General features: G+C 41.3%; 1 protein-coding gene across 8 annotated transcripts in view; it reads right to left on the reverse strand.

The window, feature by feature from the left end:
* Cpeb3 (cytoplasmic polyadenylation element binding protein 3) overlaps positions 1 to 26,703 on the reverse strand; it is a 180,199-nt gene that overhangs the window by 42,885 nt on the left and 110,611 nt on the right. For all 8 annotated transcript variants that reach the window (XM_076919705.1, XM_076919747.1, XM_076919738.1 and 5 more), the window contains 3 exons: positions 21,803 to 21,970; positions 20,371 to 20,460; positions 4,229 to 4,347 (listed from right to left, as the gene is read on the reverse strand). In XM_076919705.1, coding sequence (XP_076775820.1) covers positions 4,229 to 4,347; positions 20,371 to 20,460; positions 21,803 to 21,970 — 377 coding nt within the window. The remainder of the gene's footprint in view (positions 1 to 4,228; positions 4,348 to 20,370; positions 20,461 to 21,802; positions 21,971 to 26,703) is intronic.

Here is a 26,703-nt window from a genome sequence, read left to right on the forward strand (position 1 = left end):
GAGGGTATGGGGTGTGGTGGGGGATGGCTCAGTCATTAAAGGAATTGCTGTACAGTCAAGAGGGATGGAGTTCAGATTGCAAGAATCCAGGCTGGTGTGCCAGTTTGCCTATAATCCCAGTTTTAGAAAGTGGAGACAAAGGAGCCCTGAGTAAGCTGGCTAGCAAGACTAGCCTTGTTGTTGAGCACTGGATCTGACTAAGAAACTGCTTCAAAGATTAAGTAGGAGAGTGATGAAGAAAGATTTTTAATATTTATCTTATGCCTCCTTATGTACATATTTGCAAACACACACATCAAAACATTCTACATACATGTGTGTATTCCATACATACACGTGAAAGAAAAGGGAAGGTAAATAAATAAATATGAAGGTCAGAAAAAAGCAAAAAAAGTTGGGAGGGAAATTGAAGCTAGACTGGAAAGCTTTCAACTCCTAGGCAAAAAATTCTGGACTGTTCTATAACTAAGGAAAAACGACTAACAGTGATAGAAATTCCACTGACAGGCACATAAGTAGGACAAGGGAGACCAGAATGACAGACTAGACAGAATTAGAACTCAAACACGGGGCCAGTCAGATTCTCATCAGGTAGACACTTAACCACAAACTCTTCATTATCTGAGTTCCATTCCCAGGACTGACAGGGTGGACGGAGAGAGCCAATGCTACAGAGCTGTCCCACATACACACAAACATGCACACATAAATCAATTAAAAGGAATTGAAATCATAAGTAGTATCTAATTCCAGCTTCTCTGACTCTATCATTTTTTCCACTGAATTTTGTTTCAAATGTGTAAGTGAATGGCCATGTTACCTGAGCAATAGTCTAAAAAACTCACCTACATAAGCACATGTCCGCTTGATAATACAGTTTAAATTCTTTTCAAGGTGTTCCCTGTCTCATAACTCTGGCCAGTCTATTCTAGCAGCAAGAATCATTTCCAGGCATGGCCGTGCACATCTTTAGTCCCAGTACTTGGGACACAGGGGCAGGTAGATCTTTGAGTTTGGTGTCATGCTGATCTACAAATCAATTCCAGCTCAGCCATAGTTGCTGAGTCTCAAAACAAGACAGACCAAGACTCATTACCACCTTGCCTTCCTGTCTTCTGTCTGTCTCTGTCTGTCTCTGTGGGGGCTTATCCAGGACACCCGCTCTATCATTCGTTGTTTAGAGAGACCGCTGTTCACAGCATCCCCCTGCCTCACTGGAAGCACACAGACATTACTGTCTGGGGTTCCTGGGGCTGATGAACTGTGGACACCTTTTTCTGTAGGATGTAGTTACAGGTCTTGAAACCCACAGCTGCTCCTGCCAATCTCTCCTTTCTTTGTAACTGAAGAGTCAAAATAAGCAGGCAACCAACACAGTTCTTTTTGCCACCTTTCAGGCCCAAAGCTATACACAGACAATCCACATAGAATTATTTAATGAAAGGAAATCACTGAACAAAACCACCTATCTAATATACTCTAAAACCCAACAGTTTGTGATTTGATTGATTTAAAACAATCAAGATCCTGGACAAGACAGTTTAGAGCAGACTTTACTGTTGGGCTCTGTACTGGGAAAACAGTTTAAATAACTTAACTCACTAAACCGGAAGAGGGGTTTGATTTGAGAAAAAGGAGAAAGGGTAGGAAAATCTTCAAGGTAACTTTGGAACCTAATATATTTCCACCCATTTTTTATTCTGATAGGGTCAGAAAATGAAACACCACAGTCAGGGCACTAGCACCCTAAAGGGTAGAGCATGAAAGCCAGTCAGCCTAAGGCATGGAGCACCGAGGAGCCACAGCTGAGAAAGCACGCTGCCTGAGCAACTGTTTGCAAAGTCCTTCACTGAGCCTGGAAGGCTGGTTTTAGCTGTTGCTCTCTTTGGGACATCCATCGCATGAGCTGGGGTGTATGTGAGCCACTAGCGAGGTGTGTCTACATGAAGCTGGGAGTACTGGATGGAAAGCTAACACCCAGATGGAAGCTGCAAAACTGGAGACAAAAGCTCTGCAATCCACCATGGAATGAATGTATTTCACTCAAAGTAGACAAACCACCACGGAGGGTTTTCTTTCTATGTTTTATCCCACCTATTAATGCTGGAAACCCCGAGTATGTCTGGATCTTCTTGATCGTCATCATCAGAATTCATCTGCAGAACAACTCCTCCCTAGCTCAGATAGGCAAACTGTGATCCCGTAGAAATGTGAAGTAACAATTGAAAGCTAGTTTCTCATAAACATTTCCAGTAGAGAAGATTATACTAATCATTTTTAAAGTCCTTAAAGTCTGGAGTACACATATTTAGAATCCAAACACTAAAAAGCAATGGTGTTATCTCCATATGCATATGTTTACAATGATCAATTTGCTTCCCTCTCAAGATACATCTTGTCCGGCACGGGCCTGCCTTTCCAGACATCTCCTCCCCTTGCCCTACGAGCCCGTGACACGAGCTTCTGAGCCCTGAGCTCGTCTCGTCTCCTCATCTCAGTTCTACAGCTTGTTCTCTAGTGTGGGCATAATTATGTCATCATGCATCTCTACCCCTTTGCCTTTTACATATAAAATGTATTTGCATCCTCTCTGACAGTGCATGGCCCCTTCTACCATAAACTTCCTACTTCACTCTCACTGCCTTCTCGCTGAATGCCAGGGGCATCTTTGCAGACTGAGTGGTAAGACAGCTTACTGCTGTATTTAGTAGAAAGTTTCTAATGTCACATGACTCTAAAGGGACTTAAGTAATTTTAGGTTCAATTGTTACTCAGATGATGTATTACAGGCTCCTCCTCTCAGTAGGCCTAAATGTCTCCCACACCATGCACATGCCTTTTAAATAAAGCTCAAGGTTAACACAGCTTCCCTACTTTTTCCACCACCGTCTCCCCACCTGCACAGGCACAGCATTCCACAATGTTATTACCGTTACCAAAATTTGGCGATGGACCCAGAACTTAACAATTAGAATGCCACTTTCATAATGTCTAAAATCCTTATCTCTTTTTCTGTATTAACCTTTCTGCTATGACTCAATAATCCCATTCTGTAGTAATTCCCTCTTATAGTTATATGCTGATTCTCTTCTTTATAGGCAGCCAAGTCCCAGTTGGAAGGCCTGTTCTTCCCAGAAGGTATGGCCGGCCACAGGGTTCTAACTGTCCTGTCCTGAATCACAACACCAGGAATAACTGATAGCAGCAGAGAGCTATGCTTGTACAAGTGCTTGCTTTCTATTGAGTGCTTCTACATTCATTGTTCTCTCAAAAACCCAAAGAAAAACAAGTTGTTTTTCCTATTTTTTAGTTGAGAAAACTGTAATTCATCAATGACAGAATGGTCAGAACCAAACATATATTTAAATACTAAATAATGAAGTCGAGACTCAAGCTCAGATATCTAATCCAAGTCTTCACAGACACATTTCTGAGAATATACTTAGCCAAACAAGTGAGCCCCAGTATCTCGGATGAAAGTGTCCAGTGGCTCCTCTAGGCCCTAGATAGAGCGTTAGCCCCTTGCCATTCATTCCACATCACTAATTTTACTGTTTCCCATCCTAAGGACTGAGCCTTTACACACAAACTCACCCCACCCTGCCCCTGCCAATTTCCCATGGATCCCCACCATTGCCAAGTTAACTCCATCCTTTCTTCCGCTTTGAACACCGTCTTGACCCTTCTCTACTCACTACAATGGCTCAGAAGTCACAGGCTCTTGGCCACAAATGCTGGATGCACACATATTTGTTTATAGTGTCAGCACCATGCTCTCGGCCCCGCCCTTCTCCTACTCCACTGAAACTGTCCATTTAGAGTATGACCTGATGGCCCACCCATCAGGTAGCCGTGGATACAACCCACCATAAAACATTACATTCAAAGACATTAAAAAATAAATTCCTCCTGTCCTTGATCTGAAATGACAGAGCTGCCAGAACCACTAAGAGCATTGTTCACCTCAATTCAGCATTTCTAAATAGCAGTTAGCTTACCAGGCTTTAAGTGGATGTCAAGGATCCATTTATTTACCCGTGGTCTCAAAAGTGAAACATGAAATTTGATTACTTTTTAGCTAACTTCTCATCACTAGCAACAGTCCTAGCTCTACACAGCAAGGTCAACCCAGGTACTAGGTCCTAATTATTGCATTTCTATGATAAGGAGAAGGAACAGCTAGTCAACCGCACTCTGGGAAAGCAGCAGCTGGCCACAGATTACTTACCGGTTTATCCTTGATGGTGGGGCTGGACACACACAGGTACAGTTTCCCATCCTCTTCTAGGCAGGCATCTATCAAAGCTTGCACTGAGCTCTCCTCCTGGAACAGCAGGAAGGCATAGCCTTGGGGAGAAAGAAACAAAAGGGTGGAAGAAGTCAGTACTTCACCCTCAAAGTTGTAGTGAAAATATTATTTGTAGCAGGTGTGGGGCTCACACCTATACTCTCAGTGCTCAGGAGGCTGGGGCGGAAGGGTTGCCATGTGTGTTAACCTGAGCTACATAAAGAGTTATAGACTACTCTCGACTACAAATTGAGACGCCCATTGCTTCAATATTAGTAAGTTCTTACTAATCCCTGGATATTCAAGTGGGGCAAAGAGACCTGAGGCCCTGTTGTGCTAGGCACTGTACTTGGTGCATATAGACAATTATCTTGCTTAATTAAATCACATGCTACTGTGATAGCTGGTTGCTCTCACATCACTTTGTTTAATTTTCACAACTACTCAAGGGAGCAAATTCAGACACCTCTGTGGAATTTCCATAGAACAGGTCTCATCATTAAGGTAGACTCTGAATGGTGCAAGCTCCAATGATATCCAGGCAATAAGCATCATTTCCATCCAGCAAGCAACAGTCTTGATTCATGCACAGCAGGGGAAATACTAAAATACTGTACTAAGTGAAAGGAGCCAGACACAAATCACCATGTCTAGAAGAGGCAAATCACGACAAAACACAGATTAATGGCTACCTATAACTTGATGTGTATTTGTATATTACTGGTGCTGTTTCCCCTAGGAATATTCTCCTGAGAGAATCTACAAACTACAAATGTATTTTTTTCTCTTAAAGCTTTTAAAAATATATTGTATTATTATTCACTCTTTGTAAACTCCATACTTGTATATAATGTGTTTTAATTGTGTCCACCTCCCACTTCTCCTCCAACTTCCTCCAGACCCTTCTCAACAAGTCCCCACCCAGCTTATGTCTTTGTCTTCCTCTTCTTTCTCCTCTTCCTTCCTCCTGCTTCCTTCTTTCCTCCTGCTCCTTCTTCTCTCTTCTCCTTCTCCTCTCCCTCCTCCTTTCTCCTCCTCCTTTTCTTTTATGAACAACCTACTGAGTCCAATCAGGCATGCCCACATGTGTACAGATGTGAGGCTGTCCACCAGAATGTCGACACACTACCAGTGGCTACACTCCCATAGAAAATCAGCTCCTCATCTGTTAGCTGAGGTGTGCTGGAATTTTCACTGACTTAGTCCTATGAGGTCACCAAAGCTGTGGTGAGTTCGTGTGTGCAGTGACCATGTCATATTCCAAAGACAGTAGTCACAGCCCCCTTCTCCATCCTCTGGCCTTTATATTCTTTCAGCCTTGTCTTCATGGATAGATGTTCTCTGAGCCCTGGGTGGGGATGGGAGAGGATTTTGATACAAATGTTCCATCTACAGGGAATACTGATAGCCACTTACTCTCTTCACCTGGACCAGCAAACATCAATACTAACTGAAGGATTTCCATGGACATAGCCAGTGGTGGGGGGTTGTTTTGTTTTAGTTTTTTTAAGAGTGTGTGTGTGTGATATTTCCTTGTTGAGACAGGGTATGGATATAACAGGCTGGCCTAGTACTGGTTGTGTAAATTCCTTTTAACAGTTCAGGGAACTGTATGGCATAACTAAGTTTGAGGCTGGTTTGAGGTCATAAGTGGTGGAAACATGAATTCTAATAGTAAACATCTGAATCTCCTCAGGTCTTTTTTTCTGTAAAATGAAGAATACAATTGACTTTTTATCTTACAGCAATATTAACCTGTTGGATAATATATGTAAAAGTGCTTTGTAAATGAGACTATTGTACAAGTGTTAACTTTCTGTTTCATGTAATTTTATTTAATTTTTTTCATTATTCTTTAATCTTGTTTTACAGTCTAGTCATCATCCCCCTCCCAATCTGCCTGCTGACTGTTCCTCATGGATTGGTAGAATTAGCATAGTAAAAATGGCCATCCTACCAAAAGCAATCTACAGATTCAATGCAATCCCCATCACAGTCCTAGCACAATTCTTCAAAGACATGGAAACAGCAATTCTCAAATTTATCCGGAGAAACAAAAAAACCCAGAGTAGCGAAAATAATTCCTCAACAATAAAAGAACTTCTGGGGGAATCACCATCCTTGACCTCAAGCTATACTACAGAGCAATGGTGATAAAAACTGAATGGTATTTGGTACAGAGATAGACAGGTTGGTCAATGGAATAGAAATGAGGACCTAGAAATAAAACCACACACCTATGAACACTTGATCTTTGACAAAGAAGCCAAAAATATACAATGGAAAAAAAAGAAAGCATCTTCAATAAATGGTGCTGGTCTAACTGGTGGTCTGTATGTAGAAAAATGAAAATAGATCCATATTTGTCACCTTGCAGAAAGCTCAAGTCCAAGTGGATCAAAGACCTCAACATAAAACCAGATACACTGATTCTAATAGAAGAGAAGGTGGGAAAGAGTTCATAAAATGCCTCCAGTTTCAGAAATGACAATTGAGGTGTATGGGGGCTTCTAAGACATAGTGAACAATGCGAAGCCCTCAGCTCAGAGCCAGTCTGAAGGAAAAGAGGTGGGCTCTGGAGGAACTTGTGGTACTGTCATGACCCTGGTTATATACAGAACAGTTAGAATGAAATTCCTCACTTCCCATTGGTACCAAATAGGTTAGAAGTGCAGGCTTGGAACACAGAGGGATTTTTAGATAAGTATGAATTGGCAGTGTGATTTTCTTAAGGATAAAGAATGGGAAGGTATAAGGGTACAATTCCATTTTATTTGGCTAGGTTTTTGAAGGGTAAGTTTAGTTAATAGGACTTTTCTTTAAATGTCTGAGAACATATTAAAAATTATCTCTAAAACATTCTTGGTTGTTTTTTCAAATACAAATCTTCCTGCAGTCTTAAATATCTTTCATATTATAATTTTAAGTATTTTATCCCCCATATAAATAGTAATTACTACCAAGCTTACTACCATAACTACCAGGCCTTGGGTGTTAGAAACACGGCTGGGAAGCATTACTCACTGACTTATCTCACCCACAGGCTCCATGGGGTAAACTCGGGCTGTCATTATCCTGTCCACAGGGATTCTCAGATTCAAAGCTAGGGGCTGAATTTGGAGTTAAAACCTAATCCAGATCTGGAGCTGTCACTGCTACCCATTATCAACATGTAAAAAGAAGCTAAAACTAATTTCAATATCACTAAGAACATGCCTCTAACTTTTTTTTTTTCCAAATGTGAGAATGACTTTTAGATGGCTCTTGGCACCAAGTAACAACAGGCAACAAGTTCTTGAGTTCTATCACCCAGGAATTTTGATTGAGCCACACTAGACACAACCTAAGCAAGTTTCCTGTGTTCCCTCTCTGCAGTGAGAACAGGCTGCTTTAAGGCTGGCTGCTGCTGCACAAGTTACAAAGAACTGCTTACTGCTTGTTCATAGACGATGCCTTCAAGGAGATGTAAGGGAAAACTATTTCATCTCTTCCTCAAAGAATTGATTCAAATGGTGCTTGAGCGGAAGACACAGGAAATAACATAAATTTGTTAAGTCTCTAAGAACTATGAAGTTAGAAGATGCTATCTTTGGATATGTACTGAGTCTGCACAAAGGCTAGATTTGCTGTTCTCTAGTGTAATGCCTGTCACGAAGAACAGAACTCCAGCTGTGTTGAGGCTTCTTCTCCATGAGGACATCAGTGCCACCCCTCACAACAGGCACTTCCTTCTACCCATTTATGTAGTTGTTTTTGTGGCTTTCTGGCCAGATGTCACATACAAAGGCCATGACGACATTCAACAGCTCATCCCTTTCCTGCCATTAGTAGGTCTGGAGATGGCCATCTTCTGGGTCCCTTTCTCCTAGTCAGGACAGCAGACTCCTTAGCAAGGCCAAGTCTCTGTAACGTTCGTCTCTGTGGGCAGTATGCACTACTTACTTTCAGCCTAGACTCTGGTTCTTTCACTGGGAGCATCAGACAGCCTATGAGAGCTGGTGGATACACTCAGCAACTAAATGGTCATGGGTGCCAGGCCTTGGAGGTCCAGGAAGACTTCCTAAATCCAAGAATCATGTCATCTGGCCTATTGCCCTGTCCTGTATTTGCCTTTAAAATGTTACTGGTGATTTACTTGTTTTAAGTAATAGCCACAAATGAGAAAAAAAAAATTCCAGTGTGTGGGGCTGTGTCCTGGTTTGTATTTATAAAATGGTGACCAACATACAGACTTTTGATCAGGTCAGAGTAGCCCCAGAAAGACAGGCCCAAGCCTTGGATAGGCAGAGGACTCTCTCTCACTTCACAAAACCCACACTCTCAACCACCAATACCCTTCCTAGAGAGCTCTGAAGGGCACCTCCAGCCCGAGCTGCCTGGATTCAATTTTTTTTTTTTTTTTTTAAATAACACAAGCAGTCTGTTTCAAACATTCTCTCTGACCTTGAATTTCAGGTTAGAGGACTTACCTGGTTTGCCTCAGGAGGTTTGTCTTTGGATTCATTTCAAGAGAACCAAAAATATCTAGGAGGTGCAAAGCATGATGGTATGCATTGGCTCTACAAAGATGAAAAACAGCAAAGAAGGACCCTGCCCTGGAAAAACCAAGATTTATGTCTTCTGTATGTAAGGATGTAAACAATGACTGTTTTCATGGACAGTGTGGTGGTCTGGGTATGTCCTACAGAACACTAGTAAGAAATATTACAGCAGATTTGTCCAATCCAGAGACCTTACAGAGTAAAAGCCAGATCTAGCTGGAGAGGACTTTTTTTTTTTCCCAAGAAGCAAGGCCATTCCAAGTTCAGGAAAGAGAACAGGCCATGTTCAGACTCATGTGTAAAGAAGCAAGTGAGTTCTAAGTTAGAACTCGAAGTTGGAGTGAATGAGTCACACCAGCAATCCCCTGCCTGCTGCCTAGAGCACAGAAGACCTAGCACTCTCATTTATTTTCCTGTTGGACTAGAAAACCACAACTCTAAAATGGCTTGAACTCTTATGTGCCCTAGGCACAGGAACTTATCCACTAATATACAATGAGCTCGTTGGGGACAAGTAGAGAGCTCTCACCTACAGACAGAACATTAGGGAATGGAGACATGGCTCAGTGGTTAAGAGCACTTGCAGCTCTTCCAGAGGGGCTGGGGTTCTGTTTCCAGCACTGAGGGTGGCTTACAATCACCTGTAACTCCAGCTCCAAGAAATTCTGTGACCTCCATAGGCACACACATGTGACACACATACATACATACAAATTGAAAAAAAAATAAATTAAGTCCTTAAAAAAGGAAACTGCATTAAAAATTAAAAAAAATCAGTTTTTTAAACATGTTTTTAGAAATTGAGCTTTACAGAGAAAAGAAAGATTATTTTTAGTAAGCAAGAGATGATAGAGATGTCAGAAGCACATTCTGAGGCCACAGCCAGATCTTACATGTGTGCAGGTGAAAATACAGAGACTCTGACAGAAGACAACGCCCCTGCTCAAGTGTAGAGCTGGCCCTGCAAGTGCATTTGCTCACCTTCCTGGATTCCTAAACATGCCACTTGGGGTCAGACTATATTTACTTCCTGGAGCTCAAATACACATTGGTTTCAGCCCATTTTCTGCTTCTTACTACACTAACAACTGCTTCTTGTGGGCTGGCTGTGGGTGAGCAAGGGTGGGAGCAGTTGGTAAAGGACAAGAAAACAAGATGACTGAGAAGAAGCACCCCAAAATAGAGGTTGGTGGAGCACTTTCTGCAGTCTGGGGCAGTGACGTGGAGAGTTAGTCATTAAAGCTGATTGTGTAAATACACATTCTCTTCATAAAGAGGGCCTTGTGAAGTCTGCCAGTCTGTCCTTCAAGTCATTGTCAGTTCTAATAAGCACCTGACCAGGGAAAACTGAGACCAGGCTGGGAGTTTAGAAGGAACTGACCAAACCAGTTGGGTGATTTATTACTCTGTATTACATTTTCATGGAGGGCATATTATTTAACACCTATTAATCCTAAGACTTGTGCTGGGGCTTGTGTGTACTGTCTTATCTAATCTGAAAAACCCAACGAGAGGCACTCCCTCAGATGAGTACATTGAGATACAGGGATTAAATTACTCAATGCTAAATGCCAAATAGTACCTGTTGCACCTCTGCCTGCATATTTGTTGCTTTTCCTCCACCCTCAGACAACTGGTCAGCTATGTTTTCAGCAGATGTGTCCCTCAGTCAGTCATGTCCTCAGGCCTAAGCTCTGAAACTAAACTCTTTTCTCCTCTGACTTTAATGTCCTGAGATTAGTTCTTGACTTGGCTGACAATACATTTTCTCTCTATAACGTTTCCCCTCAAGACTATTGGGACCTATTCTATTTAGAGGACAACCCAGGTTCACTGTTAGCATTCAATAATTTTTACAGTTCCTCATAGCTGTTTCCCCTCCTCCAACTCTTCTCTCCACCCCTGGGTGGGTATGAATATGCATGCTGTGCGCACATGTGTGTGTGCACTCGCGCACTTGTGTGCACTTGTGCAAGCCACAGGTCAACTTTGGGTGGCCTCCTCCTGGCCTGAAGCTTGGCGGTTGGGCTGCCCAACAAGCCCTAGGGATCTTCTTGTCTCCCCCTTCCCATGCTGGGATAAGAGGCATCTGCCACCACACCTCATCTTTTATGTGGCTTCTGTGGACAGATAACAGGCCCTCATGCTTACATGACAAACACTTTATCGACTGAGTCATTCCCCTAGCCCCAGGTTCCCATTTCCAATCCTTTTACCTAATATACTCTTTCTTGGTCATACTTTCAGTCTTGGTCCCACCAAAACCCTGTAAGTCCAGATCAAAACTAGAACATCCTCTCTCCCTCACCTGCCAAATCTGCATTTCATTTCAGTTTTTGAAAGGTGCTTTCTTTCAAATAGAGTCCTCGTGAGCAGTACTTACAATGTCTCTGGATTAGGCACCTGCCTTTTCCTAGCACCTCTGCCCAGGCACAGCATGTGCCACTGTGACCTTGTGCACACTGTCTCTATTTCTGTAGTTGCTCAAGCTTTGTCCTGTGGCTTACATGCCCTGAATGCTGTTCTCCTTCTTATACAGTTCCCCAAACTATGAATGGCTCACAAAAACCAAGTTCACAGTTCGACTTTAGTACAATGCTGAGAAGACAGGTGTTTAATAAAAAGCCTAAGTGGGAATGTACTATGGTCTAAAAGTAAAAATAGAAGCTGCTCCATCTGTCTAAGCAGGACAAGACAAAAAAAAAAAAAATCACCTCATTGCAGTACAGTGCAGTTTCAATGTTTTCACAAGAAAACTACTCCCTGGAATGAAAAATGCAAGTATATAAAATATTAAAATATATTCATAATTCACCAGAGTGTTAGTACTGTCAGCCAAGACCTACATTTATGAAAGGAAAATAAAAGAATATTACTCAAAGTATTTATTATAGAGTGTGAAAGATTAAATCCATGCTAAATTCACTAGGCTTCCTGACTGATCAGATTACATAGCACAGAAGGGGGAAAAAACTTGGAATCTGAGACTAGAACAACACTGACTTATTTCCATTCAAATTATCTACAAGGGGAAAAAATGACATTTGCAAACCTGTCTTTCCAAAGTCAGATTTTAGACCAACTGAAGGAAAATGAAATAGGTGCTACACTCCAGCCTGCTATAGCGACTCAATGACCTATGTCTGTCCCTTTGTTGTCCCTCAAACAGTATCACCTTAGCTGGCTGGTTCAGAGTGGATCTGAATCCACGTGGCCTGCCTTATGCCAGGCTCACAAATCATGCTGGTATTACATAAACCAGCACAACTGCATGGCTTAGTCACAAGGTCAGCAGGCAAGCCAGCTTTTGTAGCATAGAAAACTCCAGGATTGCAGCTGAAACAGCCGCTCAGAAGCATATGCTTTTGGTGCTCGAGCGATGGCTCTGTACTAAAGAGCACTGACTGATGTTTCCAGAGGACCTGGGTTTGATTCTAAGCAGCCACACAGCAGCTGTCAACTGTCTGGCCTCTTGGGGCACCAGGACATACATGATACATGAACACCCAAGCACAGAAACACATACACAGACACAAAAAAATAACCACAGACACAAAAAAAGAATAAAAATATTTGTTTTTTTGTTTTTTTTTTTTTTTTAAAGATGTACATGCTTTTCTGAAAGTGGAAGGGAGTCTTCACCTGAGTCACTCTGTATTACACTGAGTGCCCGTGTCCACTTCTGTGTACCTGGACCTGTGCTCCGGACTGACAAAACTTGCACCAGCTGCCCAAGTAAGCTGTGGATTATAGCCTCCTCCATTGCTGGCATCTCAGATTCTGGAGGGGTTCAGAGGTACACGGCCATCTCCTGCCCTTGTGTTTGCCCAGAAGCCTCTGCCAACAACGGTGTAGAACCACTGCTCTCTATGGCTATATTCTCTGTGTGGTCCCACAGGTTCCATCCCTCCCAAGAGGTTAGATTGTAGCAGCATCAGTAGCAGCTGCTTTGTGCAGAGAGGAGAGAAAGTCCAGGATGGGGAGACATTTTTATAGCTCCAGAGACAGCAACACTGGACAGAGACATTCTCCAGGAGACACTGAGAGAGGTTATACTAAATGTCTACCACTACATTTGTTGGGCCAAGTTATCTTCCTAGATGGAACACTCACAGCTCTGTGCTCAACAAGCAAGACCAAGCTTTTTCCTTTATTAAGCAGTCAAGAAATCCAGGGTTCTACCTTGGGGATAACTTACTATATAGCCAAGTCTTAAAACGCAAACTGGACTAATCAGATTTCTCTCTGGAACTCAAGTAGAAACATGAGAACATTTGAGCTGACTCGAAGAAGAAAACTGCAATAGAGAATTAGCTCCCAGTGTACACATCTGAGCTGCCTGCCACCTCCTCCAACCTCCATGCAACCTGCTCATAGCAAAGCTCTTCTTGTACTCCTCTTGTCACTTAGAGCCATGCCCCTGAGCTGAGCTAGCACCTTAGTATCTGTGATCTGTTCAGGCAAAGAACTCAACTTTAAGGCATCTCGTCCAGGTACATAAATGGTGAGTTAGCACCAAGGAGGCAGAATCCTATAGTTAATCTATGGACAAAAGACAACTCAGACCTACTACAAGCTTAAGGCAGCTCTTTGGAAAGGCTTCAGCTTCTGTGAGAACAACAGAGGACAAGGTTATATAGCCTAGGCATGCCTTCCCTTCTAAGCAAAAATAAATGAAAAATTCACTTCCTTTATCTACTAGGCAAAATAATACCAACTATTGGTGTTCCAGGTTCAAGTCCGTCTAATAAAAACTGCATACTAATAAAAAGACACTTCTCTTCTTTCTATTTCAGCTTTATATGAAGATTGGGTTAGACTAAGATGATCTTTAAGGAACTTTCTAGTTCTAGGACGTGAGGACTTCTATTCTCTGAGCAAGTAATGAAACTGTTCATCACTTGCAAAGCTGTAGTTTATTCATTTAAAAAATATTTGAGGCAAATGTGCCAGGGTTAGGAGGTACAGAGCAGTGAACGAAACATGGCTCTTACATTCTAGTTTGGAAAGCAGAGGATAGGTTCTTCAAAGAAACATACACTGAGGTACAAAAGAACTAGGAGGAGAAGTAGGGGGTAGAGGAGTGGCTACTTTAGATATAGAAGTTAGAAAGACTTGTTACAGTGACATCTAAGCAGAGACCTGAATGAAGGAAGAAAGCAAGCATCCTCTTCAGAAACTTGGGTGAAAAGTTTCAGACAAAAAGAAGTACCACTGCTCTGCTGTCCTGTTCAAAAGACAGTAGGGCTGGGCACAGTGGTGCATATCTGTAATATAACTCAAAGCCATCAGGACTTCAAGATCACCCTAAGCTCCCACAGGAGACTCTACTAAGATGGGCAGTGATAGCAGGAAGCAGCCAAGATTCAGACAATCAGGTTGGATCAACTGAACCATTTCAGGCACATGATTCATACCAGTATGGCCCTGGCTTCTGCAGAGGTCCATTATTTGCTGAACAAAGAAGTGAAAAGGTAAGTTCACAGCTGCAATGTGCCATTTATCTGACTTGAAACTAAAGAGAACACTTGGTGCAGATGTCAAAATTAGCATAAACTTCACAAAGAGATTGCTTTGGGAAACCATGTGACATCAAATCCGGGGTCATTAAGATTTTCATCTCTAGTTAAGTACCTTCTAATTTAGCCTAAAGGAAACAACTTGAAAGAAAAGGACACAGACAAGAATACATGAACATAAGTATTATTACTAATGGGCTAAATTGCCAGCAAGCAAATAAATTAGGGTTTGGAATATGTGAAGCAGCCAACAAAAGTCATTAGATGCTTGTGGGGAGACGAGATTGAAATGTGAACACAGACTGATCTCAGCTGCTATGCTCACGGCCCTGTGTACAGATAGGTGTATGGGACTAAAGCCTACAAGGAAACAAAGATGCTGATGAGTTCTGCTGATGAGGCCCCATCACTCTTATTGCTCATAAAGTAATACCTGCTCAATGAAAGCCAGATATTGTTTTGTTTGGCTCTACTGCTCTGTCCACTTATTGGGTAGTTATAATACCAGGTATGACAAGAAGGCCATAGCCATCTATTTCATGGTCTTAGTAACCGTTGCTATAAACTTAACTTATCTGTTCATTTTCCTCTCCCTTCTCAAAAAAAGATGACTCAAGACACATGCAATTCCAACCCCTGTCTCTACTCCCCAAGGCCTGATTATAAACCAAATACCCATTAGGAATCTCTTCTCAGATCAGAGATGAGGTCAGACCAAACTGTACATCACATCATCAACATACAATCTGATTCTCCCTCTGATCAACAATCCAATCAGCATATCATTTAGCGGAAGGAATTTCAACACACCCTGCCATTGAACCTACTGCCACCATGACCATCACCACCAGCTCCATCACCAGAACCAGTAATCTCTTTCCCCCTATTCTTATAATATCTCATTGCTGTCTTCATAACTTAACCAAGAAAACCACTCCTCTGTTCAAACAAACAATCCTTCAGTGATACCTGGGTACTAAGCAAAATATTCCACCTGCAATTTCTTGTTTAAGCATAAGAAAACACATGAAGGCATATGTGTGGTTTGAATATGCTTGGCTCATGAAAAATGGCACTATTTAGGTGGTATGGCTTTGTTGGAGGAACTGTCTCTGTGTAGGTGAGGGCTCCTACTGCTCAAGCTGTGCCTACTGTGGAAAAGAGACCCTCCTCCTGGCTGGCTGTGGGAGAGAGTCTCTTGTTGGAAGAAGTGTGTCACTGTGGCGGTGGGCTTTGAGGTCCTATGCTCAATTTCTGCCCAGTGTGGAGGAGAAGCCCTCATGGCTGCCTAAAGAAGATTGACCTTCCCTGCCTGCCTTCAGATCAAGATGTAGAACTCTCAGCTCTTCCTTCAGCACCATGTCTGTCCACACTGCCATGCTTCCTACGATGACGACAATGGACTGAACCTCTGTAACTGTAAGCCAGCCCCAATTAAATATTGTCCTTTGTAAGAGTTATCTTGGGCATATTGTCCCTTCACAACAATGAAGCTTAACGGCATAATCATTATCCTCATTTTTGATAAAATTTGGGAAGATTAATAATTTTCTATCAAGGTGTGGAACAGGAGTTCCCTGCAGGTAGTCTGTCTATAGTTCATATTTGTGAACATAAGTTACTCAGCTTATATAAGATCAAAGCTCTGACTTTACTCGGCCTTAAAGGCAATCTTGAACATGTCTATCTCTGTGACATCCTTATTTATTTATTTTTTTTTAAAAGATTTACTTATTTTATATATGTGAGCACACTGTAGTTGTTTTCAGACTCACCAGAAGAGGCCATTGAATCCCATTACAGATGGTTGTGAGCCACCATGTGGTTGCTGGGAATTGAACTCAGGACCTCTGGAAAAGCAGTCAGTGCTCTTAACCCCATCTCTCCAGCCAAAATTCTTATTTCTAAATGAGACTACTACAACACAACTAAGAACTATGGACTCACAGCTACGTATATTGACATGAGCCTGTAATCAAAGTACCTAAGGAATTCAAGGTCAACCTCAGGGGCCTATAAAGTTCAAGGCCAGAATGGGCTACATAAGACCTTGTCTCAAAAATTCCTCTCCCCCAAATAGGGGGAGATGCCCAAGATGTAGCTCCTCTGGTAGAGTCTTTTCTAGCATGCATGAAGCCCTGGATTACATCATCATCATGACATTTATAATTCCCAGCACCTGGGAGGTAGAGCAGGAGAATCAGAAGTTCAAGGTTGGCTACATAGCGTACTTCTAAATCTAATCTAGCATCATGAAATCCTGTCTGGTGGAGAGAAGAAGGAAAGCCTTTGACTTCAAAGAGCAGGCTGTTTTAGCCTTTGACAAATCACTCTCTTCTCAACTTATTTCTGCGTCTATAATACGGGAATAATATGGTGGTGTGGTGATTTGAATGAAAATGCTTCCCACAAGCTCATGTTTGAATCCTTGGTACCCTGTTTGGAAAGGATTAGAAGGTGTGGCCCTGTTAAAGTAGGTGTGGCCTTGAGGTGTTTTATGGGCTTGGGCATTGAGGTTTTGGAAGCCCCCATCAGACCCAGTCTCTCTCTGCCTGATGCTTGCAGATCAGATATACTCTCAGCTACTACTCTAGTGCCATGCCTGCCTTCCTGCCTCCATGCTCTCTGCCATGATGATCATGGACTAACCCTTTGAAACTGTAAGCAAGCCAATTAAATGCTTTTCTTCTATAAGCTTCCTTGGCCATGGTGTCTCCTCAAAGCAATAGAAGAATAAATAAGATAGGTGCCTACCTTGAAAAATTGGATAATTAAATGAGATTAAAAAATAGTGACTTATTGCCTTGGCTAACCATAAACAGCCAATCTAAACAAAAATAAAAATGATCACACTGTGCCCTGGCATTTTCTACCTTTTCTTTTTCCACCTATCTCCAGAGGTCAGGATTTTACGAATCCCACAGCAATCTCTCCTGAATGCCTAGAATAATTTTGTTCCCTTAATATGGACTGCAGATTGGTTCATAGTTTAAAAGAAATATCATCACTTATAATACCATGTTATAAACACAGAATTTACTCCTCTGAATCCTCATTACAGCGCCATGAAATAGGTACTATTTTATTCTTTCTTTGCTGGTGATACAAACTAAGGCACAGAAAGGTTAAATAACCAACCAGGGGCCGTACAATACATGAGCCCCATAAATCTAGCGCCAGGAGTCACACTTTACCATTCAAAGTTTTGCATTTGTATCTTTGAATATGTTTGAGAAAGTGCAGTCATTTAAAATCGAGAATGGTGTCTTCTCTAGATCCCCCACAAGACCTAACATGGACTCCTTCAGAGATTCCTGGACACAAACATTTACACCCTATATCCCGATTGTACTAGGGCCCTGTCCCTCACCACTCCTTGTCTTCCCTCCCTCCCTTTGCCCCCCTCTTTCTTTGGTAATACCATGCTATTGTGGTGCAGGCCACACTAGGCAAGGGACATGCTTCTCAGTTTCATCCCAGCCCTTTTCATCTTTTTTATTTTGAGAGAGAATCAAACTTGACTTTGCAAATCCTCTTCCCAGAGACTCCTCAGTAGCTATGATTACAGACCTGTATCACTAGGCCTGGCTCACCAGGGAGCTCCAGGCCAGCTAAGCTACATATTGTCTGTCTCAAAAAAAAAAAAAAACAAAACCAACCAAACAAAAACACATAAAGAAAAGTATTGGTAATTTTACTGGCACTGCAAAAAACATTAAATATCACTGAAAAGTAAATGATAAGTGGGTGCAGATGTTTCAAACATAGTTCACAGTACTTAAAAGAAAAACCATATGGGCTTCTGAGAGTGTGCTTGCTAGAATCCATGGAACCTTGGGCTTGACCTCAGAAGACTAAGGTCAGTGACTCATGTCTGTAGTTGAAGGTCTTCCTCAGCTACAAAGTAAGCTCAAGTCCAACCTGAGCTACTACAGACTATCTAAAGGACAAAAGTCATTCATATATAAGAAGTTTTTACAAAAATACTCAGATACCTAAAAGGTATCAAGAAAAGTATTTGTTTAACAAAATAAGAAAATCAATGTGACAGCAAAGAAGGTTAAAAATAACTCCAAAAGTGTTCTTTTTTAACCATAAAATTGGCAAAAATTGAAAAGGAATAATTTTCCTAGACTATCAGCAAGACTGAGTTTTATTAAGCAAGTACTAAGAATGGGAACAGGAATTTACCCGAGGAGATAAAGACAGAACTGTAAGTCAGTGCTGTTGCCCAGTGCACAGAAGGCCCTGGTTACATCCTCAGCATCTTTCTCCTTGTAAAGAAAATTCAGAAAGAAAAAAAAAAGATAAAAACATAATACTAACTGAAGCATAATTTATGAGAGAAAATAGCTCTCTATAGACTTGAATAAATAAAACTATGCTCATTAATGGTAACGTAGGTCTGCTACAGAAATAAGCTAACATTGTTAGGGAAATATATAATAAAACAGCATATATTATATGTAATACACATATGTTAAACTTAAAAATTTAAACAAATCTACATATTATAAAAAGGACATTTAGCAAAGTATTTCTCACAGATATATGCTTTGAATGATTATTTGAATGTGACTATATAATAAATTTCCTTTTTATTCCTCCAATGACCATTTGACAACTTTATGCAAGAATGGTTTTCATAATCTTCTCAGTATGGCTGCTTTTGTAACTATCACTCTTAGACACACCTTTCATGTGTGTCATTTTATAAAGTGTATGACATATTTCATAATGTGATAAGCACATTCATTCATTGATAAAATGCTGGATCACAGGATGTCCCACCACACCTGGCCTGAAAACATCTTTACATATACAACTTTACACAGTGTAGTTCATGTAACACAAGGTAGGGAACACATTCTTCTACTGAAATAATCAGTACAATGATTTTTATCTCTTCTGATAAAATAAGCTTAATTTCAAAAGGTAAAAATGTTCTGAGCCAGATACTGTTGTGTGCCTGTAACTCTAGCATGAGAGGCTAAAGCAAAAATACGCTGAGTATTCTGCCAGCCTGTAATACAAAGTGAGGTAGGTCTGTCTTGAAAAACAATTAACAGAAGATATTAACAGCAACAAGTAACCCTGTAGTGGCTAGCTTCTTTCCATGGGTTACAGAGCAATGGAAGAGATGGCTAAGTGAACAGGAAACCTAATGAACTGGGCAAAGCAGGAAGCCAGAGGCTTCCCTAGTGTAAGCTCAAGTTTGACTCCTGCACAGGGCTCAAGAAAGACAAGGATGCTGACTTCCTCCTTTTGTGATGAGGAATGTTACACAGATAATATTATCACAAGTCCTTTTCCAAGATGAATGCCACCCTTGAAACCCAGGCTGCAGAACATAACAGAGGAAAGAGAAGCCCATTCTCTTCAATCCAAAGTACTCTATTATCAGATGCTTAAAACACACCCAAAGTGAACGCCAGCATAGACATTCCCTGGATTCTGCAGAAGCAATGAACTCTGAGCACAAGGCAGTATATTTGTCGGAGCTTAGTGGGAGAACCTCCCACAAGTTAAGAGAAGCAGGATGTTGGGAAGGCTCTTTTGCTAGCTAATTCTCCACCTCCCAACGGGCCAAGCCACTTAGCATTCAGCTGTGGATAATGGGCACACTGCACACAGTCATTCTTCAGCCACTAGCTTTCCCAAGCCCCAGGATTGTGAGATTTATTTAAAAATAAAAACCCCACACAGCTATAGGAATACAAATAAAGCTAAGTTTTACATTTTACCATTGCTGGTATCCCTAGGAAACTATAAAGTTAGCAAAAAGCTCCTCTATAACAGACTCAAAAAAAAAAAAAATCTCACTGTTAATAAAATCAGGGTCATCAAAACAGTGCACTCCTGGGGAAGTGTCTCCAAGGGAAACTCATACATGATGATGATCATTGTTATTTTCCTTAGTCTTGGCTATAATAGGGCCAATGGCTATTTCAAGACTTGTAAGACTGTCTTATTTGGAACTGTCTGGCGTCTGACAGTCAGAGGGACATCTTGAGTCCATTACCTTTAGGAGGGAAGTACGACTTGCTCTCAGCTTTATGAGGCCAGTCCACCACGAGTGGTCCAAACCTGCGAAAGCTGGCAGTGATCTCATCTACAAAACAAAGAAGGAATTTAGTAAAAGGGGGGAACCTGCACCCATGAGAAACATAAAATATATCTTTTCATTAAGGGATCTCCCCACCCCACTTTTTGCATTTATTTTCTTTTGAGAACTTTTCTTTCTTTTTAAAAAAAGATCTATTTATATTTATTTAATGTATATGAGTGTTCAATCTGCATGTACACCTATATACCAGCAGAGAGCACCAGACCCCATTACAGATGGTTGTGAGCCACCATGTGGTTGCTGAGAACTGAACTCAGGACTTCTGGAAGAGCAGACAATGCTCTTAACCACTGAGCCATCTCTCCAGCCCCCGGGGAACTTTTCTAAAGTATCTTCAGAAGTAAAATCTGCAGAGTAAAACACCATTGCAGGGAGCATATTTGGTTATTAGTGTCTAATCATGAAAAGTATGTTCCTAACTCCAATTCCTTATCTTTTACTGCCAATAAAATTAAGAAGAAACTTGGAAGAAAAATCTAGTTCTAGGTAATCTTTATGTCAAGTAAAACATATTTCCAAAACTGAGACTGTTTCTGTATTTTTAGATTTTAAAAAAAGGTAAAGATGCAGAAGGTGTTTCAAATATAATTTCACAGACAGAAGAGACGGCTCAGTGCAAAAAGGGTGTTGGCACAAAGCCTAACAGCCTGAGTTCAATCCCTGGGATTCACATGGGAGCAAGAAACTCTTACAAATTGTCCTCTGCCCTCCATTTGTTGTGGCATATGCATATCACCCCAAGTTAATACATGTGAACTGAACCGTATACAATCTCCTCTGCATGGAATCCCCTTGTATAGAATCTCTAGGATTATTTTAGAGAGAAATGATTCTATCGATAAGGAACAAGCATAACAGCTCTGTTTGGTGATGAAAAGTATTAAAGTCAATTGTCTCTCTTGTGTCTCCATACCGCCTTCTTTACTAAGATATATACAAAGGTTGATGCTCAATTACTTTATCTTCTTGGACTGGAAGGAGAAGATTGTGACCTTGTAACTCCTTGAGTGTAGGTTGTCATTCCCTCAGCAATAGTAAGAAATTTACCTTAAAGAAAAATCTAACTGACAGACAATGTAAGCACAGATATGAGGATAGTTAGAGGAAAATGAACTTCTGGCCACCTACAACTTTAATGCAGTATGTCTAAAATAGCACATCCAAAGCTTATGAGAACTACAATAGTTTAAGCTAGCTTTGCCATAGTTTAATTTTATTACACATTCAGCATGTGTTTACTATGCTGACTTGGAGAAGAGTCAAGGTCTGGTGACACAATGCACAAAAGTCCAGCTCTTATAAAGTTGTTAATGAATGCATGTGGTACCTTCATCGATGTCAGGAGGAAGGCCTCCAACAAACACCTTTCTAGAGTAGCGTTCCACTCGTTCCCCATTTTGACATCGAGTGGGAGAACTTAAGCCAGATGATAAGGCCTGATCACCATGGCTGTCATCCAAGAAGGCGTCTTCAAAGGGAAAGAGAGAAGACCGACCTGAAACAAAGTAGCAGTTTCTATAATTAGAATGGTTTTCCTAGGGAACAATGCTGTATCAGAAGCCCATTGTACCAACTGAAGCATATAGAACACAATGTATCCTGAGGCATGGCTTTTCCAATTGAAAACTGAAGATTACCAACCACAGCCATGTTTACATACAACACTGAAATATCTAAGAACAAAGCATCAAAACTGCATCTGGTTTCCTTCATAAAAAAAAAGATCCCTGCACTATACTCACAGTCCCCATGGCAGCTAGTAAGTATATGTCCTCTAATGAAGAGGCACTCTCAAGACCTCAGGCCTAGCTGACCAGCTGCTGGCAGGTGATGGCTGCACCAGGAGGGAGAATCACTTTTCTTTGGGGAACTGTTCATTGTTGGTGAAGGGACCTGCACTCAATCAATGTAGTCAGCACTGTTAGATTCTGACTTATTGAGAAGGAAAAGACCATATAAGGTTGGGAGGTGCAAGTGTTGGGGGTCTGGAGGAGAAGGAGGGATAGGATTAAGTATTATGCTAGTAAAAGAATGTAACCAGTTGGGGGTGATAGTACATGTGTCTAAACCCAGCACTTGGAAGGCAGAGGCTGAGGGATCTCTGTGAATTTGAGCTACTCACAGAGAAACTCATAAAAGGAGAATGTACCCATTTGTTATTTTTCCCTTTCTTTAATAATTTTTGGAAGTACATAGGACAAACAAAATAAATATTGCTCCACAATCTTTCCCTGCTCCTGATGGTGACCTCAGGGTTTTAGTTGTAAAGGCTGGCTCTGATGACAGAAGGTAATTTTGTCTCTTCTAATAACAGAGCCAATGATAGTTTTCCTGGCATCAAAGGGACTCCAATTTGAAAATAAGCATATGTAACAATATTGGACAGGGTATGTAAATTAAAAAACCCAAATCTAGATGAAGTAGCATAGTGTGGGTGTGGCTATGACATATTAACATTATTACTCTAGAAAGTATTTTAAATCTCTCTCTCTCACACACAAAATGCAGATCATGGTGGCTCATGGATTCAATACCAGCACTTTGAAAGTCAGAAGCAAGAGGATTTCTGTGAGTTCAAGGCTACCCTGGTCTAGACAGTGAATTCCTCTTAAGCCAAGGCTATAGTAAATGCCATCTCTCAGAAAAACAAACAAACAAAAAACAACAGCAACAACAAAATTCCCATAAAATTATTTTCTCTTTTGCTTTTTTTTTTTTTGGAGACAAGGTCTTTCTGTGTAACCCTGGCTATTGTGGAACTCAATATGTAGACCAGACTGGCTTCACAGAGATCTGCTTCTGCCTCCCACTTGCTAGGATTAAAGGTGTGTGCCACCATGACTAGAAGTTATTTTCAATTTGGCATTCCAAAATAAGGCCCAAATTAAAAAAATAATTTTTCTTGTCTTGAGTCTGTGAGTTCCTGGTAAAAGTTGCCACCAGTTTCTACTGTCTTGAGGGAAGGTGGGAAGGAGGGACGGGAAAGAGAGAATAGATAAGGAAAAAGAAGAAGAGGAAGGATAGTAGAAGGAAGAGATGGAGGTCGAAGAACATGGAGATGAAGCAGCAGCAGGAAAAACAAAGGAGGAAAGCAGAAAAGTCCATCTCTCAGCTAAGCCCACACACTTTACAGAATGAGCACACAAAAGTGCCTCCTGCCTATTCAATCTCTTTACTTCCTTCCCTGAAACCCAGTCTTTGAACCACTATAGCTATTGTTCAATAACAATATAAACAGCCTTAGAAAGATGGTAAACATTTCTTTTGCCAAAAAGTAAAAATGCTGCTAATGTAACCACATTATATTACAAGCAACTCAGTGGTATAAGCCAGGCACTGCTTTGAAGCTTGGAGTGAGCAAAGGCCAGGGTGGGGATAAGGAGACACTGAAGGGGTCTTATTCATTCTTTCCAGCATGGCTACAAAGACAAAGAATTTGTCTCTCTGTGCTGCCTATCTTTACAACTGGGTAGGAATGAACAATAGTAAATTCTCATCCCTAGACCATTGTTTTGATCACAGGGAGTAAAAGAAACAGATCTGCAACAACTGCAGGCAAAATGGGCTTCCCATAGGTATTTTCTACAGCAGCCAGTTACATCTGCCATGCAGTCCACACTCAAGGATCAAATCAGTAATCCCCACGGAAGGTCTATTCCTACCTCTTAATTCCAACTCAAGAAACATGAGATGTGCAAAAGACAAAGGCTGGTGGCAAAGAGGCAGAAGTGAAATGAAATGAATGAAATGTGTGTCAGGCTCCACCTCGTGTGAAAGCAAAATGCTGCTCTGCAATAAAGAAACATTAACTCACTCCCAGCACTATCCAAAGTGAAGATAACAGAAGCCTTTACATACAAGTCAGTCAGAAACACTGAGGAAAATATTTATCCCCTTTCCAAGATCGGCAAAGTACTTTCTGACAAAGGATTCCATCTAACGAGGGGACAGGCGGTATCTATGAAACAGCAGGGAATGAGAAACGCTAAGTAACACAGTGTGTCCCTCCTGTGGTTTGCAGGACAACTTTCAGCAAAATTTGAGTGGGAATTTGAGTAAAATAAAATACGTCACCTAAGTTCCTGATCTTCCACTTAAATCTGCTTCTCTCTAGCATTCCTTAAATGTCAATATAAAGACCACCTGGGAGATGGCTCAGTGGGTAAAATGCATACCATACAAATATGGGAACCAAGGCCAGAGCCCCAGCACCCATATAGATGCCTGGTGAGCATGGTGGCCACCTGTAATCCTAACCCTTAGGAGGCAGAGGCAAAGGATCACGAGAGCAAGCTGGCCAGCTAGACCAGCACAATCAGGAAGCTCTGGGCTCGAGTGACAGATCCTGCCTAAATATGGACAGTGGAGATAATAAATAAATAAATAAATAAATAAATAAATAAATAAATAAATAAAGTGGAGAATAATCGAGACAGGTAACATCAACCTCTAACTTCCATGAACCTGCACACATGTACATATACATCCATCCATCCACATGTGGGCTCACACACTGCACATTAAAACACAGCAAAGAACAAAGGCCTCTTATATATACCTGATTCAATCTAGAAATTCGTATTCATCCTCCCCCTACAACCCCACCTCCCCTCTATCTATCTATCATCTATCTATCTAAATCAATTTCTCACTAAATTCTAACAATTCAAGCTCCAAAACACACTTTTACTGTAAGTCCTGTCCCCACTGGTCCCCATGCCCTGATCCAAACCCCTATCTCGTTCCTTGACTCAGGCTGAGTAGCTACATAACCCCTTTCCTCACTGGTTTCTACCTAGAATCCAACAATGCTTGAGAGAGAGAGAGAGAGAGAGAGAGAGAGAGAGAGAGAGAGAGAGAGAGAGAGAGAGAAGCTGAAGTAGTGATTTCCCAACATTAATCTGAACATGTAACCATACCCTACACTCCTGACTTCAAAGCTTCCAATGACCTTCCATTGCCTTTTGGCTCAAGTATAAAAACATCACTATGAACTACAAAGTCTCTGCTTACTTCTTCCCTAAAGCAGCTGCTGCTCCTTGCTCAGTAGCCTCTCTAATCAGATCCAGTGGGTCTCCTGACTACTCCTGCCACAGATGCCAAGGACATAGTGTTCCTGCTAACCTCTAAGCATTCCTTTCTCCAATAGTGGAGAATTCTTTTATTTGTACGAGTGTTTGCCTGCATGTATGTGTGTATATCACACTTATGCCCTGGCACCCACAGAGGCCAGGGTATTGCATCAGATCCCCTGGAACTATACTCCATATGGTTTTGAGCTACCACGTGGATGCTGGGGATCAAACCCAGATCCTCTGGAAGAGCAGCCAGTGCCTTTTAACTACTGAGCCATCTCTCCTACCCCATAGTTAATCCTTAAGTCTTGAGGTCTCAGCTGCAAAGTCATTTTCTTGTATGGATCTTTACTGAACCTTTAGATCAGGTGCCCCTCCGATCCATGCATAACTCCCTGCGCTTCTCTCTCCAAACACTTCCCCTGTTAACACCATAGCTCTTCTTGGGCTTTATTGAGTATTATGCTTCCCTACCCGTTACATTATAATTTCCATGAGGATAGAGACCAAATTAATCTTCTACCTTAGAGTATATTAGAGGGACCTAAAACATGTTAAATACGTTTTCTTAGGCAACATCTAAGGAAACAAAACAGTGTGGACAAAGCTGACCAAGGTGGTTCACTCCAGTAATCACAGCACTGGAGAATGAGGAAGGAGGATCATGAGTTCAAGGCCAGCCTGGACTATAGCAGAAGACTCTATCTCAAAAACAAACAAACAAACAAACAAACAAACCAGTATGTACCAAACCATGCATGCCTCTGAGCATATTCACTGAGCATAGCACAGGCGTCTGAGAACATGAGAAATGTGGCCATTCCCTAGGAAAGTGAGACCCTAACTATTATTGCTTTCACCTGCACAAGCACTACGTTCCATACTTTGTATTACAGAAACCAATTTTCCCTTTTCCAATGCAATACTTCAATCTAATACTGATCTTTTTTTTTTTTTTTTTTTTTTTAAATTTAAAGACAGAGTCTCATACACACCAGGCTGGCCTCAAACGCTATGTAACTGAGGATGATCTTTTTTTTTAAAAAAAGATTTATTTTTCGTATGTCAGACACACCAGAAGAGGATATCAGATCCCGTTATAGATGGTTGTGAGCCACCGTGTGGCTGCTGGGAATTGAACTCACGACCTCTG

Source organism: Arvicanthis niloticus, chromosome 1, assembly GCF_011762505.2.
Source record: "Arvicanthis niloticus isolate mArvNil1 chromosome 1, mArvNil1.pat.X, whole genome shotgun sequence".
NCBI lineage: Eukaryota > Metazoa > Chordata > Mammalia > Rodentia > Muridae > Arvicanthis > Arvicanthis niloticus.